The following is a 15,648-nucleotide window of genomic DNA, read 5'->3' on the forward strand; positions in this document are numbered from 1 at the left end:
AACAAGAGCGAAACTCCGTCTCAAAAAAAAAAAAAAAAAAAAAGAAAGGGGAAGACAGGAGAAGGGGTGAAAGTGTGAAGAGATTTGACTTTAGATTGCACAATCTAAAGTGCTACTTTAATTTGGGTAGCACTGGTAATTTAGGTAATTTGCTACTACCTACGTAAACAGAGAGCTCACTGCAAGTAGTTTGCCTCCGTTTCCTTATTCAGAGAGGGGTGCGTCGTAACAACGATGGAGATATAGCTACTCAATTGAGAATGAAGATTCACAGTGAAATTCTTAGAAAATCTACAGATGTCTTGGATTAATGAGCACTAGGCATCAGCCTTTTATACAGCCAGAGAACATTTTAGCAGATAATTCTGAAGAATTTGTTTTAGGTGGTTCATTCTTTAAGACACATTTGTGCATGTGCCCTTGCTTTATCCATAGCAATTTTGAAAACTATCCTCAAATGATTGAATAAAGAGGATGAGACATGAAACAGAGTTTTTTATTTGGAAAATATTTAATGAGCAGAATGAAGGAATAGAGAGTAATGAAACAAAGAGGCCTGAAAGAGATAAGTAAAAAATAATCACAAATAACTTCACATACATAAACCCAAATAATCTAAAACATTCGTCAAGATATTCTCCTTATGCCAAAAAGGAACTGGGGAAATATAGGCCAACATTTATTTAATTTTTCCAGAATGCATGTAATTCCAAGATGGGTAAGTGTGAACTCTGCCTTGATAAATGGTGAGAGGGTATAAAGACTGACTTGCCCAGAAAATGGCACAGATAAAACCACTGGACCTATATACTGGAGGTTACGTCACTTGTTCATTGAAACTCTGAAGAGTCCATAACGACCATTCCAAATATCCTATAGAATCATAAATGGACATACATGCATACGAGTGTGTTAGTTTCATATCTAGTTCAAATATAAATAAGTATTTAACCTCAAAAACAACCCCACAAAGTCATACATGTGAAAATGGAACTCAAGTTCTGTTAATTCTTATAGATGTTCTTGTTTTGACCTCCTTTCTTCTTTATTCTTAGGGTGGTTATTGACTTGCTCAATATCACAGAGCAAAAGTGGTGAATCTGGGATATGAACTTAGATCTTCTAATTCCAAATCTAGAGGTTTTATCAAAACCCCACAGCCTTCCTATAAACTCTAGGGAGGCTTCCCCAAAGTGATGTTTTGAAGATAGAATAATATTCTATCACATTTGATAACAAAATAGTTTATTTTAAAATAGAATTGTACACACATAATAGTATTATTAGGTTGGTGCAAAAGTAATTGTAGTTTTTGCCGTTAAAGGTAAACCTTTAAAGGTAACCTTATTTAAAGGTAAATTGTTTACCTTTCTGCACACCAAAAATATCTTCCTAAATAAAAATAGTTATCTCTGAACATTGTAATAAGTCATACTAATTTTACTACAAAAGTACAAATACTTTATATATTGATTTTTTTAAGTAATTGGCATACTGGTAAAGGAAAATTGTTTACCTTATTTAACCTATTGTTAACCTTATTTAACCTTTAAATAAGGTTACTTTCAAAGGTTTACCTTTAATGGCAAAAAGCACAATTACTTTTGCACTAACCTAATACCAGAAATTTAATACCCACTCTTCCCCACACATATCCTCTCTAGCCTAAAAACATCGACCACTTAAAGTTTTTCTATTTCTCTCTATTCTTTGTCAATCTTAATGGATGATTTTGTTAAGAATATACTTTCTTAATTCGGATACTGGTAATTTAGGAATTTTAATTAAAATATATTTCTAAATACTTTAAGCACATGTTCTAAATGATTTCTTTGGAAAGAACTAAAAGGTACATTTAGAGTTCATTGAAATGCAGTAAATTTCCCAGCATGAAGTAATCAATACTAAGTATCAACAGTATGCCAACTACTTAAAAAAATCAATATATAAAGTATTTGTATTTTCGTAGTAAAATTCATGTAACTTACTACAGTGTTCAGAGATAAGTATTTTTATTTAGGAACATATTTTTGGTGTACAGCAATATTCTTTGCCTGTGTATTATTATAATGCACTTATAATAATAATAGGAGAAACAGCAAAAAGAAATATATTCAAGAAACTCAAAGAACTTTCAGACTGTACATTATTACTCCTCCATACCTTTAATGGAACAAACTGGGAGCAGAGAGGCCGATTTTAGAGGAAGGAGGCTCCTGGAGTTTCACCAAGTGCTATTCTCTGCAAGTGAGCCCCTGCTGAAACCAATCACAAACAAATTCCTCCTGAAATTCTACTTTTAGTCATTAGCAGTGAATTGAAAACCTGGTTTCCAGTAGGAATTCATTTGGGGATTAAGTGCTCATCGAGACCAGCTGCAGGCTTCATCTTGCAGAACTCCTGAGATGACATGGGTATGCAGTCTGATTTGAGAACTTAAGGATTAACACAGGATCATGGGGAAATTGCTTTCATTTCATCGTAACTCTTAACTCTTTCAGGCTATGTTTTAGAGGCTTCAAGATCTAGGCAAAATAATTCATTTTATTCTTACTAAGTAAATTAGAGAACATTTAAAACAACTGAAGGATGTAAGAGGCTATGTAGCTCAACCACTACGTGTTGTACGTGGGGACACTGAGGCCCCACAAGGTTGAAGCTGGATTCAGCGACAAGTCTCGAATCAGAAGTCAGCCTCCCAAGGTCCCATTCAGCTCCCTTTCCATTTAGATGGGGCCAAGAATTGTCTCTGAATATCTGCTATAAAAACAGCGAAAGAAAACCATTCTTTTATTTATTTATTTATTTATTTATTTGGGACGGAGTTTCGCTCTTGTTGCCCAGGCTGGAGTGCAATGGCGCGATCTCGGCTCACCGCAACCTCCGCCTCCTGGGTTCAGGCAATTCTCCTGCCTCAGCCTTCTGAGAAGCTGGGACTACGGCTAATTTTTTGTATTTTGTATTTTGTATTTTTAGTAGAGACGGGGTTTCACCGTGTTGACCAGGATGGTCTCGATCTCTTGACCTCGTGATCCACCCGCCTCGGCCTCCCAAAGTGCTAGGATTACAGGCTTGAGCCACCGCGCCCGGCCCCATTCTTTGATTTTTTAAAAGACTTTCCTTTCTTTCTCCTTTCTGTAGCTTCGTTGTGTGGAAGATCTTCAGACAATTCAAGTGATCAAGATTTTAAAATATGAAAAGAAACTGGCCAAAATGTGTTTTTTAATGATATTCACCTTCCTGGTCTGTTGGATGCCTTATATCGTCATTTGCTTCTTGGTGGTTAATGGGCACGGTCACCTGGTCACTCCAACAATATCTATTGTTTCGTATCTCTTTGCTAAATCGAACACCGTATATAATCCAGTGATTTATATCTTCATGATCAGAAAGGTAAGCTTTGCAATTAACTGATGGTTTTCACCCTGGATATTGAGTTGGAAACTGCATGATACTTTTATAGAGGTGATTCAGAGCTGTTTCAATTAAAAAAAAGACCAAATCAAGAATTTTGTAGGAATGTAAAGGGATCAGGGAGAAATGTAGAATATTTCCAAACAAAATAATAACAATTCTAACTAAGAACTACCCATAGAGATTCATACTTGTTAGGTAAAATTCTATTAAAATTAATATTTAATTCATCAGAACATATCTTATGCCCTAGTAATAACAGCTACAATGTTAATAATACATTTAAAATTCTTACTGTACCAAGCAAGTTACTTACAAACAAGTTACAAGCAAGTTTACACAACTCCACAAAAGAGGCACTAATATTATTTCTTGTTTTATTTATGGGTTATGAATAGGTTCAGAGAAGTTCAATAACTTGCCTAATCCAGGAAGTATTGGTGCCAGGATTTGAGCCTAGTTTGCTTAAATCCCCAAATCCAGTGCTTATAACTCCTCACTTGGGGTTCTAGATACCTGTAGCAGTTGGTCTGGGTTATTATTCACATGCCACAGCAAATGTCCAGTCTAAATTAATTTGGTTCAAGAAACTTCCTGGGCCGGGTGTGGTGGCTCATACCAGTAATCCCAGCACTTTGGGATGCTGAGGCAGAAGAATTGCTTGAGCTAAGAGTCCAAGACCAACCTGGGTAACATAGTGAGACGCCCCGTCTCAAAAAAAAAAAATTAGCTGGGCATGGTGGCATATGCCTATAGTCCCAGCTACTCAGGAGCCTGAGGTGAGGTGATCTCTTGCGCTCAGGAGGTCAAGGCTGCAGTGAGCCATGATTGCACCACTGCACTCCAGCCTGGGTGACAGAGCGAGACCCTGCCTCAAAAAGAAGAGCAACTTCCTTATCATCTGTTTATGTAGTTGAAAGGTTCTGACTTGATGGCTATGAGTCATTGCTGGGAGAGCCCACAGAATGATTAATATAAAGCTGAGCCCTCTAAGTTTCAGAGAATTTAAAAGTTAAGGATAATGCATCATTATTCCATTGGAATTTTAAAGATAACAGGTCATAATAATAACAGGCAATAATAATCACTGTGACTTCTAATGCTCAAAAATGTGAGTGCTAAATCTCCCTGCCTCTTCTTTTGCCTTTCCTTTTCTTTGAATATTGTTGGCTTACACTCTCCATAAACTCACTTTCGTGTCTCTTAATATCCTCTCACTGACAGTATTTCTTTCCTTTCTTGTTGCTTTCAATTGGTCTATTTCCTTTGATCCAGAGGAGATTTTAAACTTGGAGTCCATGGGACCTAACCATTTCTTGAGTTGGCCTCAGAGGAGCCATTGAAACCCTGGAAATTGTTTGTAACTTTTTTTTAGTATGCACATATATGAATTTTTCTAGTGAGCTGTATTATAGCTTCAATTAATTTTCTATCAGAGAATAAGATATTTTAGAGACCACCATCTCAACAGGCAAATTTAAAATATATTCACTAACAATTATTTGTTGCACTTTTTCTCTCAGCCAATGGGCTGTAAATCAAGGCTTTTAGAACTTTAATGTGCATATCCCACACCTGGAAATCTTGTAAGAAATGAATATTTTCCTTCAGTATGTATGGTTGCTCAATATTGTGCATGTCTAACAAGCTCCCACATGGTCCTGATGTTGCTGATTCCTAAGGGCATACTTTAAACAGGAAGTCTAAAAGATACACACAAAAACAAATAAATAAAAATAATGGTCCTTGTCTTCAAAGAGCTTACTATTTATATGGAAAAACATTTTTTGGCATACATACTCTATTTAACCTTTATAATAATGTATCTTTTACACTTAACCAGACAGTGGTGTAGTGAATAAAGTCTCAAACAAATAAATATTTTTATTTTTTAAATTTTTGAATCAAATGGAAAAAATAAATATTTTTAAATGTGAGTGTAAACTAAATGTTAACTTACGTAAGATTGGGGCTCAAAGAAGACAGATTATCAGGCAATGTTTTCTATAAAAGAAAACAAAACACAAAGAAAAAAGACCGAAATCAATGGAGCTATTTATTACATTCTTAACTGATATTTCCTGATCTGAGAAAGTCCATATATTCAACATTTATTTCACTCTAAATAGTGGAGATACCAATTACATTAACTTTTGATTTATGTTTTACTGGTCGTGATGGACTAACGACTATAACAAGCAACTCCAACATTTCAGTGAATTCATATGGAGTTTATTGTCATTCAGATCACAGTTCACGGTCTAATAATATATTGGGTGGAGGAGATGGGATCTGTCCCATGCAGTCATTTAGGAATCTAGGTTCCTTCCATTGTGTGATATTATGATTGTTACATTTTGGCCTCCCAGGTTCTTATAGAGAGGAATAGCAGAGAGGAGAAGCCAATAGGAAGCCAAGAAATATTATTCGGATTATGTATGTTGATGACATTAGTACTCTCTGCCATAGTATTTTTTCGCTAATTGATTAGGAATTTAGTTAGAAAAAAAATTCTTCATCTAATTAAGGGAGCATTAGCAAGTACAACAGCCTGTAAACTCTGCCACGAAGAGCCTTGTCTGTTTTGGTTGCTTATAGCACCTCTAATTATAGCACAGTGGCTGTCACCTCGTAGATGACCACTGAATATTTGTGGACTGACTTAATGTTCAGAAATCCCTTAAATAAATAGTTCTACCTGCTCTCATAGTATGTGCAGATTGAAGCTTGGAAGATTATAAGGTATTAAAATGGTCCTAGATGGTCTGGTTAATAAGACTTCAGAATAAATAAAAGACATTGGTCAGGCATGGTGGCGCATGCCTGTAATCCTAGCACTTTGGGAGGCTGAGGGTGGTGGATCACGAGGTCAGGAGTTCAAGAACAGCCTGGCCAATATGGTGAGACTCCATCTCTACTAAAAATACAAAAAATTAGCTGGGCGTGGTGGTGTGCACCTGTAGTCCCAACTGCTTGGGAGGCTGAGGCAGGAGAATTGCTTGAACCTGGGAGGCAGAGGTTGCAGTGAGCCGAGATCATGCCACTGCTCTCCAGCCTGGGCAACAGAGCAAGACTTCATCTAAAAAAAAAAAAAAAAGACATAAAGCTCCGGGGTGATTTAGTTAGATCTGAGCATGACCACATAACTCCAAATCCACACCTGCTAACAAGCAAAAAACAACTTAAATTCAGCTCAACTGTTTTCCTTGAATGCTAATCCAGATTAGTGCCCCACTTTTACTTAATATTCAACTTTATTTTTCCTCTGCCCAGTTTCGAAGATCCCTTTTGCAGCTCCTGTGTCTCCGAATGCTGAGATGCCAGCAGCCTGCTAAAGACCTACCAACAGCTGGGAGTGAAATGCAGATCAGACCCATTGTGATGTCACAGAAAGATGGGGACAGGCCAAAGAAAAAAGTGACTTTTAACTCTTCTTCCATCATTTTTATCATCACCAGTGATGAATCACTGTCAGTTGACGACAGTGACAAAACCAATGGATCCAAAGTTGATGTAATCCAGGTTCGTCCTTTGTAGGAATGAAGAAGGGCAATGAAAGATGGGGCCTTACATTGGATGCCGCTTTTAGACTTCCATCATAAGAAGTGTTCTGGAATCCCCATTCTATGTAATAGCAACAGAACTTTGTGGCCCAGCAGGAAATCTGAATTGCCCACATGCTCTTGGGCCTCAGGAAGAGGTTGAACAAAAATAAATTCTTTTAATTCAACGGGTGCTTTACATAATGAAAAACCACTTGTGGCACATGTTGGGCATCTAGCATCATCATCTTCTAATGTGTTGGAGATTTTCATTTCAAATATATTTTTTAAATTACTATATTTTGCAAAACATGTAATACATTTTTCTTGAAAATACCTTACTGTAAAAATAACTGTCACATACACATGTGTGAAGTAGCTAGAACATATTGCATTTTTTTTGTACTGTTGGGCTCTATTCATTATCATGTCCTATGTCTGATCAAATTATCAAGGAGATAATTCTAGAATGAAAAAGAAAGTTCTCTTATTGGAAACAAAAGACCTTTTATAGATATAGTACGACAAGCAGGAGTTTCAGAGACAACTTTGAATCCTCATCAGCCTGGAGACCAGCACCAGAGGACTCTATGTGGCAAACTCCCGTGGATTTGCTTCCCACAATTTGCCGCGCCTACAGACTCAAAGCTCTTTTCCTGTGTTTTGTCGTTTCTCTAAAAATTTACTGTTGTTGTTGCTATATAAGCCAGGGAGTTCTAAGAAGCCAGCTCTTTGAGATTTACTCATTCCCCTGTACTTTCACCTGTATTTCCCACATACACACACACATATATATATACCTGCTAATACACTTATGTTTGTTTTTCTCATTAGTCTGTCTTTTGTTATAGGGCCCCCAGCCAAGGAACCTAAAGTGGGTATAAGGAAAAATTATTATTTTTTCCCTACAAACTAAACATGGATTATTAGAACTCAAGGAGTTCATTGATAATATAGAAAAGAAACACTGAATCATTTTATTTTCTTGCCCAGTTTTTACTTCTTAGATGACTCTAGTGTTGCATCTTCATAATTAATCATGTTTGAAGGACTTCTAGGTGACTTAGCAACCTGCTAAAGAAGGAAGAACCAAAGAAAAGTTTTCACTAAATGTGCTTTTAGAAATCGAGCATATTGCTGGTTCTGCCGCAGTACGTAGTCCAAGAATGAATTACTAAATTGCTTCTGAGGCTCTGAAGTGGAATAAAATAATGGCTTTGTATTTCTATGAAAGTTGTCTCCCTTTGTTTCCTTTCCACTCTCTTGCATATGTAAGACATTTAATTTATGAATAAAACCCTTTCCTGTCCCTTACTCAGTATGATATTAATAGCCTTTTTCTTATCTCTACAGAATAATTCTGGGCTGGCAATGGTGGCTTACACCTCTCATCCCTGCATTTTGGGAGGCTGAGTTGGGCAGATTACATGAGGCCAGGAGTTTGAGACCGGCCTGGGCAGCATGACAAGACCCTGTCTCTACTGAAAAATATCAAAAAATTAGCTAGGCATGGTAGCCCCCGCTACTTGAGAGACTCAGGTAGGAGGATTGCTTGAGCCTGGGAGGCAGAGATTGCAGTGAACCAAGATCATGCCATTATATTCCAGCCTGGAAAACAGAGTGAGACGTGATCTCTAAATAAATAAATAAATAGAGATGATAGATAGATATAGATAGAAGATGGATAGATAGATAGATGATAGATAGATAGATAGATAGATAGTAATAGTGGTAATCGAAGATGGGAGAATAAAATAAGTTCATTTTGTAAGTCTCTGGAACTCCCCTGAATTCCTGATGTACAATTTCTGGTTTTATTTAGTAAGTCTGAGCCCTGTGGTTACATAAGTTCTATTCAGGTGACAAAAAGTGCAACTAACATGCTAGGCAACTTGTGATTTTTAGTCCCAGGTGTTGAGTACATCCTGTTGTGAGTTCTATTGTGTCTTTTTAAAGAAAAGGCATGATTACTGTCTTCCCTGAGGCATCTTGGGCCTTACTTTTTGAGAAGTGAAAGATCTTAGTCACTGAACTTTTATAGTGAGAATGACTCAACCTGAGTGTTCACAACGTAGGGAAGGTGCATGTTTCAACTTTTAAAATGTGGCGGGCTCCCCTCTGGTAATTGCAATTAACATACAGAGAAATTCTATATTAAGTTTAATTATAAGCAGACCACTATCTTCCATTAGTGAATCGAATATGGCAATAGAAACTTTTTTTTTTAAATGCCGAATTTTGGTTACAGAGAAAGAAATCAAGCATTTGCTACTTCAGACCTTTCTATCACCTGCTAATGAGATTGGAAGTTTGTTCTAGGGAGCCCATGGCCTTTGCGGGGAAACATGTTTTGTGTTCCAGAAGTGAGCTATCCAGTTCCATGGTCTTCTCACGTAGTCGAGAGGTCGTCGTAACACGCAGCGCATAAGTAGGTAGGTACTGCTGATGGCTATCAGTGATCCGAAGAAAAAGAGTCCTCTGTTTATCACCTGTAAGACAGCAAGAACTCTCATTTCATTTGTCCAGAGATTAAAGTCTGGAAATAGATCTCATTTGTTAACAACAAAGGGGTAAACAATGTCCTCTTTGTTCTTTAACCTGAAACAACTTAATTGCCTGAGCAAGAGGCCAGGAATTGATAAGCTCGAGATAAAATACAGCACTGGGAACATCCCTTCCCTCTCTCCCAAGAAACTCATGAATCCAGGTGTTCTATATGAAAAAAATTAGCAGTCAGCCGTTAAAAAACCTTTGCAGTTTAGAAAAAGAGCTGTGAATTCTTAGAAGAGCACTACTGTGCTGGGACCACATGTAATTCATTCCTTCTCAGAAGCTTCCCAAAAGTCCCCATGAGAGAAGTGGTGGCCTGGTGGCCTGTGTGACTAAGCCTCACCCGAAGACTAAACACAAGCTGTGAACAGTGGCCTGAGGCTCATTCCAGCCTGGGTCAGGAGCATTCCCATGGCACTCTGGCCTATTTCTATCCCCACACTTACTGTCCTGCATTCTAACTGCCTGCTGGTCTCCTTTCCCCTTTTAGACTTTCAGCTCCTTAAGGGTGGGGACTCTGTATTATTCACCTTGTATAGATAATTCTTGATTTCTTCCCATCCATTATCCATATAGACATCTTTCTAAAATCCAGACCCGAGTCTGTTGGCCTCCCTGGGCTCCCTGTTTCTCTCAAGATAATATTCCAGGTGTTTAAAGCCCTGCTTGCCTCTCCAGCTGCCCCTCTGACCATTCTCACACACTAGTGTTGCCTTCCAGCTCCACTGAAATCCTGGCCGCTCTCACTCTGATGTGTTGCTCACATGTCTTCTGCCCTCCCCTTTCCTGGCCCAGTCCTGTTCTCCTCAGGGGCAGTTTATCCCTCTCCAGGCTACTGTCTCTATCCCCCACTAGCCTCTGAGCTTTGTGAGAGGTGTGGACTGTGTCACGTTCATCACCATGCCAGCTCAGTGCTATGCACTAAATAAAACTGTTGAATGAAAGACATTGTAAAATCCCCAAAGTGGAAGACTAGGGAATCAGAATTCCATTTAATTGGCATCTCTGGGCCAACTGCCTAATATGAATGTATTATATAGCATTCCATTGGAATAGGTGGGTCTCCTTCCTTCCTCCCTCCCTCCCTTCCTTCCTTCCCTCCTTCCTTCCTTCCTTCCTTCCTTCCTTCCTTCCTTCCTTCCTTCCTTCCTTCTTTCCTTTCTTTTCTTTCTTTCCACTCCCTCCCTCCCCCATTCATTCCTTCCTTCCTTCCTTTTTATTGAGATGGAGTCATGCTCTGTTGCCCAGGCTGGAGTGCAATGGTGTGATCTCAGCTCACTGCAACCTCTGTCTCCTAGGTTCAAGCAATTCTTCTGCCTCAGCCTCTGAAGAAGCTGGGATTACAGGCACCTACCACCACACCGGGCTATTTTTTGTATTTTTTTTTTTTTTTTTGAGACAGAGCGTTGCTCTGTTACCCAGGCTGGAGTGAAGTAGTGTGATCTTGGCTCACTACAACCTCTACCTCCCGGGTTCAAGTGATTCTCCTGCCTCAGCCTCCCAAGCAGCTGGAACTACTAATTTTTGTATTTTTAGTAGAAACAGGGTTTCACCATGTTGGCCAGGCTGGTCTTGAATTCCTGACCTTGTGATCCGCCAACCTCGGCCTCCCAAAGTGCTGGGATTACAGGCGTGAGCCTCTGCGCCCAGCCTGGAATAGGTGTTTTAAAAGTGATTCAGTTCTGTCTAATTTTACAAATTAAACTCATGAGAATATTGCACAAAGCAAAAATCAAAAACAGTACACCTTGCTAAAATAAAAAATTGAGAAACATTAGCATCAGTTTCTTTCTTGAGCTTCTGCCCTTCAAAAGCTCTCTCTCTTTACCACTTCCTCTAATGTTCAGTAAGCCCTCTTCCCTCTCTGTACTCAGGACAGTTTCTGTTTGTAAGGCAAACATTTGATGTCTGTCTCATCATTTCTGTATTTGCCTGAAATAAACATAATCATAATACTATGACATTTCAACACATCATATTAGAAAGAATAAAAAATGTAATCTGTTCTAACCTTTTTTTGCCACTGCCAACGCTGCACAGCCTCATGGTATCTTATTCTGGAAAAAGTGACCTGCAGGGAAGTTTAAAAAATAGTCTTGTGTCTTCTTTAACAGGTAAACAAAATTAAAATGAGAAAAAGTCTTAAGTCCAGACCTTACCATGGTATAAAGAGGGATGAAGGTAGACGGCATAATAGCATGAAGAAATCTCTCCATGTTCTTCTGAAAAATGAACCACCTTGAGTTGACATGTGCTCGCATCTGCAATAATGTGAGTAAAAAATGCTTTTGAACAAATACATCTATTTCCTACTGCAACTTATTATTATCCTTCATTCCCACTCATCGAGATCCCAAACACAAAGCAGTCAAATAAATTTTTGTTTCCGTAATAGTCATTCCCAATCCATTTTAGTAAATGTTAGTCATATAGGATGTTGCCTTAAAAATGTACACGAATTACATGAAACCTGCTGGGGAAGTTTTATTTTGCTCAGGGGTCAAATAGGAACTCTATTTCAGCAAAGCGTTTTTTTAAACAAATCTGCAGGTAATCTGTGAGCTCAAACATTTGACTAATTTTCTGTTGCTTCCTGGTTGGTTTGTAATATTGCTTATGGCAACAAGTAAAGCTATGCTGACCTACTCTCTATTTAGGACAGATACTGTGTCATAGCCTTCCTGTTTTAAAGGTAAGACAAGATACATTAATAAAGCTTCTAGTATCTTATAGAACGTCCTCCACCACATACGATGCAATTCCACTCAAGATGAAGTCCAGTTTCTTTCTTTCTGTCTTCAGGAGAGATGAAAAATAGCTGGTCACTCTGCTTTAAATTTGTCTTGTAAATCCTTTCATTTTATTATTTTAAAACTATAATATTGTGAAATCACTTATTATGAGCTTTTCATGTGACTGGTTCAAAACGGAATTAATGTGTTTTTCTTCAAAGTACTAATTGTCCTGAACATAAATTTCTTTTTGGTATCATGCATTTTTTTTAGTGCATAGGGCTTCAAAGGATAATCAATGCTACTCTAAATATGCAAGTTATAATGTTATGAGTGAAAAGGCCATTCAACATTTCTTAGATTTTCTAAATATGTTAACCCATCTGAAAGTTGTATTTTCATTAAATTAACATATTGCCTATGACATATTGACTAAATGTCTAAGATACAAGCATGTGAATTATCAGAGGCTTTGTTACTTCCTAAACGTCCTTAAAGTGTAGATGGAAATAATGTGTGTGGGTCATTGCCACTGGCCACCGAGTAACAATCCACCCAAGTGTAAGGAATGCTCTGTGTGTGTGTGTGTGTGTGTGTCTTCATTCTTGTCTGTACATATTCTTATATAGTATGCATGAGATGGGGGCTGACGCAAAGAAAAAGAAAAGAACATTTGTTAGAATATCAGTGAACCATCTCACGAAATAAAGCCAAATCTTCTCACTCACCTCTATGTAATTGTACATGGATAGGTCTGAAATTGCATGATCATCTGGGATTCTCAATCTTGAGAATGCAGGAAGACACAAACCTATAAGTAAAATAATACATCTTTCCAAAACCTTCTATAAACATGTGCTGAACTCTGCACAGGTCAAATTAAATGATCGATTCACTACCAACGCTCTCGATAATTTTTTTAAACTATGAATGACATTCTGTATAACCAACAATCTGACTATTGATAATACACGTAGAGCACCTCCTGTTGTGATTAAATAAAAATTACAACAAAGTGAATCTATACTATTGTTTCATCTTCGTGCTCTGGTGCCCCAAATCAGCATTGACAGTTCGTTCTGACACATAAACCCTCCATCCACCTCCATCACCACGTGCAAACCAGTCACACCAGCACTAGGAAGGGAGGAAACGAAATATCCCTGACTCATGAGCAACTGCGAGAGATGACTGGGAAATAACAAAAAAAGCAAACATGAAAAATTTGTCCTGGAACCCTATAATCTCTTCAGACCCAGGTCTGGAGTCTGAAGAGTCCTAATCGTTCAATCTTCACAACTCTGAAGTTGAGAGTATTATCCCCACTTTATAGATGAAAAAGAACTGAGACTTTAGAAAGATTAAGTGATTTGCTCAAGATCACACAGTTAATAAGTTGGCAAGTCAGGACTTGAAACTGGCTGTAAGTTTAAGGCCAGTTCTCTAGTCGATCCTTCACCTGAAACAAGTGTAAATTCAGAGGGGGCTTTGAAAGCATGTGATGCTGGGAAGCAGGAAAAGGTTATCCAGTTCTTAGGCTATTGTTTGCACCTCCTTTTTTCTATGTAATATACAAACCCTCTATCCACCTTCATCATTATTTGCAAACCAATCACACAAGGGCTAGGAAGGAAGGGAGGGAACAAAATGCCTCTGGCTCCTGAACATCTGGGAGAGATGACTGGGACATGAAAAACAAAGAAGAAATTTCTGCCTCGCATGGTGGCTCACGCCTATAATCCCAGCACTTTGGGATGCTGAGGCGGTGGATCACTTTAGGTCAGGAGTTCAAGACCAGCCTGGCCAATATGATGAAACCCTGTCTCTACTAAAAATGCAAAAATTAGCCAGCTGTGGTGTGGTATATGCCTATAATCCCAGCTACTCTGGAGGCTGAGGCAGGAGAATTGCTTGAACCCAGGAGGTGGAAGTTGCAGTGAGCTGAGACTGCACCATTGCACTCCAGCCTGGGCAACTGGAGTGACTCCATCTCAAACAACAACAATAACAACAACAGAAAACAAAAAAGAAGAAATTTGCCCTGGAATGCCATGGAATGCTATAATCTCTTCAGACCCAGGCATTAGGCATACTATGTATATATATAGTATATATATATCTATATATATATAGCATATATATAGAGAGAGAGAGCATATATATATAGCATATATATATACATATATGCTATATATATATACTATATATACACATAATATATGTAATTGTACACATTTAATTTAAATTAATTCCAGAATTATATATAAATACTCAAAAGTTCAATATCTGTAAAATTAATGTATTGGCTGAATCAGTTTTAATCAAAAGGCACATGAACTATCAGATGCAATCTTTGATAGGGCAAAAAGCAGGAGAACACTGGCGCTTCTAAGGGTGTTTCTGAGGATGTGCTGTAGGGTAGATGTCCCCAGCCCTCGGACCATGGCCTGTTAGGAACCGGGCCGTACAGCAGGAGGTGAGCAGCAGGTGAGTGAGTGTTACCACCTGAGTACTGCTTCCTGTCAGGTCAGCAGTGACATTAAGTTCTCATAGGAGTGTGAACCCTACTGTGAACTGTACATGCAAGGGATGTAGCTTGCATGCTTCTTATGAGAATCGAACTAATGCCTGATGATCAGAGCTGGAACAGTTTCATCCTGAAACCATCTCCCCCACAACCCCCGTCTGTGGAAAAATTGTCTTCCATGAAACCCGTCCCTGCTGCCAAGTTTTGCTGGGGACTGCCGCCAGGGAATGCAGGCAGAGGGTGTTACCTAGGCCGAAGGGGAGGGAAAGCAGCATATCTCTGCCAAGCACTGGTTCTCTGAGCTTTTGTCTTTGAGTGAATCACTTCATGGACCTCCACATATAAACTCCAAAAGAAACTATGTCTCTTTTTCTGGATGTTAGTTATTGATAGACTGTTAGTAGAAAAATGTATAATCCTGGGCAGATAATGTACATTACACATGACAGGTTTGTGATCATTGAGGATCAGAAATAAGTCCACGATTAGTCAGAAGAGCTAGTCCATGTCTAATTGAGAAATTGACCTTACTTACTAAGATCATTATTCAATTTATCCATTAATTCATCAAATACCAAGCAGTCTTCAAAGCCCTGAAACAAGAAAAAAAAAAAGGGAAATAAGAAACTAGAAATATTTTTAAAAACTTATTACCGATTTTGAACAGAACTTCCATTGGTGAAGATAATCCATAGACTGTTTATCCTCAACTAGTACATAGCAGTTGAGTTGTCACATGGTATTGAATTATGGTTAAAAATGGCCATTGGGGCCGGGCGCGGTGGCTCACGCCTGTAATCCCAGCACTTTGGGAGGCCGAGGCGGGTGGATCACAAGGTCAAGAGATCGAGACCATCCTGGTCAACACGGTGAAACCCCATCT

At 38.5% G+C, this 15,648-nt stretch overlaps 2 protein-coding genes across 2 annotated transcripts in view; one reads left to right on the forward strand and one right to left on the reverse strand.

The window, feature by feature from the left end:
* The window catches only part of OPN3 (opsin 3), a 47,495-nt gene extending 39,310 nt beyond the window's left edge, over positions 1-8,185 (forward strand). Inside the window, exons 3-4 of the mRNA XM_017532119.2 lie at positions 3,142-3,393; positions 6,688-8,185. Of these exons, the coding sequence (XP_017387608.1) occupies positions 3,142-3,393; positions 6,688-6,951 (516 nt within the window). The 3' untranslated portion in view covers positions 6,952-8,185. The remainder of the gene's footprint in view (positions 1-3,141; positions 3,394-6,687) is intronic.
* A 423-nt stretch (positions 8,186-8,608) lies between these two features.
* KMO (kynurenine 3-monooxygenase) overlaps positions 8,609-15,648 on the reverse strand; it is a 49,295-nt gene continuing 42,255 nt past the window's right edge. The window contains 6 exon segments of the mRNA XM_017532120.2: positions 8,609-9,305; positions 9,308-9,445; positions 11,518-11,577; positions 11,666-11,767; positions 12,967-13,049; positions 15,301-15,358. Of these exon segments, the coding sequence (XP_017387609.1) occupies positions 9,243-9,305; positions 9,308-9,445; positions 11,518-11,577; positions 11,666-11,767; positions 12,967-13,049; positions 15,301-15,358 (504 nt within the window). The 3' untranslated portion in view covers positions 8,609-9,242.

The sequence above is a fragment of the Cebus imitator genome, unplaced genomic scaffold (assembly GCF_001604975.1).
Source record: "Cebus imitator isolate Cc_AM_T3 unplaced genomic scaffold, Cebus_imitator-1.0 Scaffold75, whole genome shotgun sequence".
In the NCBI taxonomy this organism is placed as follows: Eukaryota; Metazoa; Chordata; class Mammalia; order Primates; family Cebidae; genus Cebus; species Cebus imitator.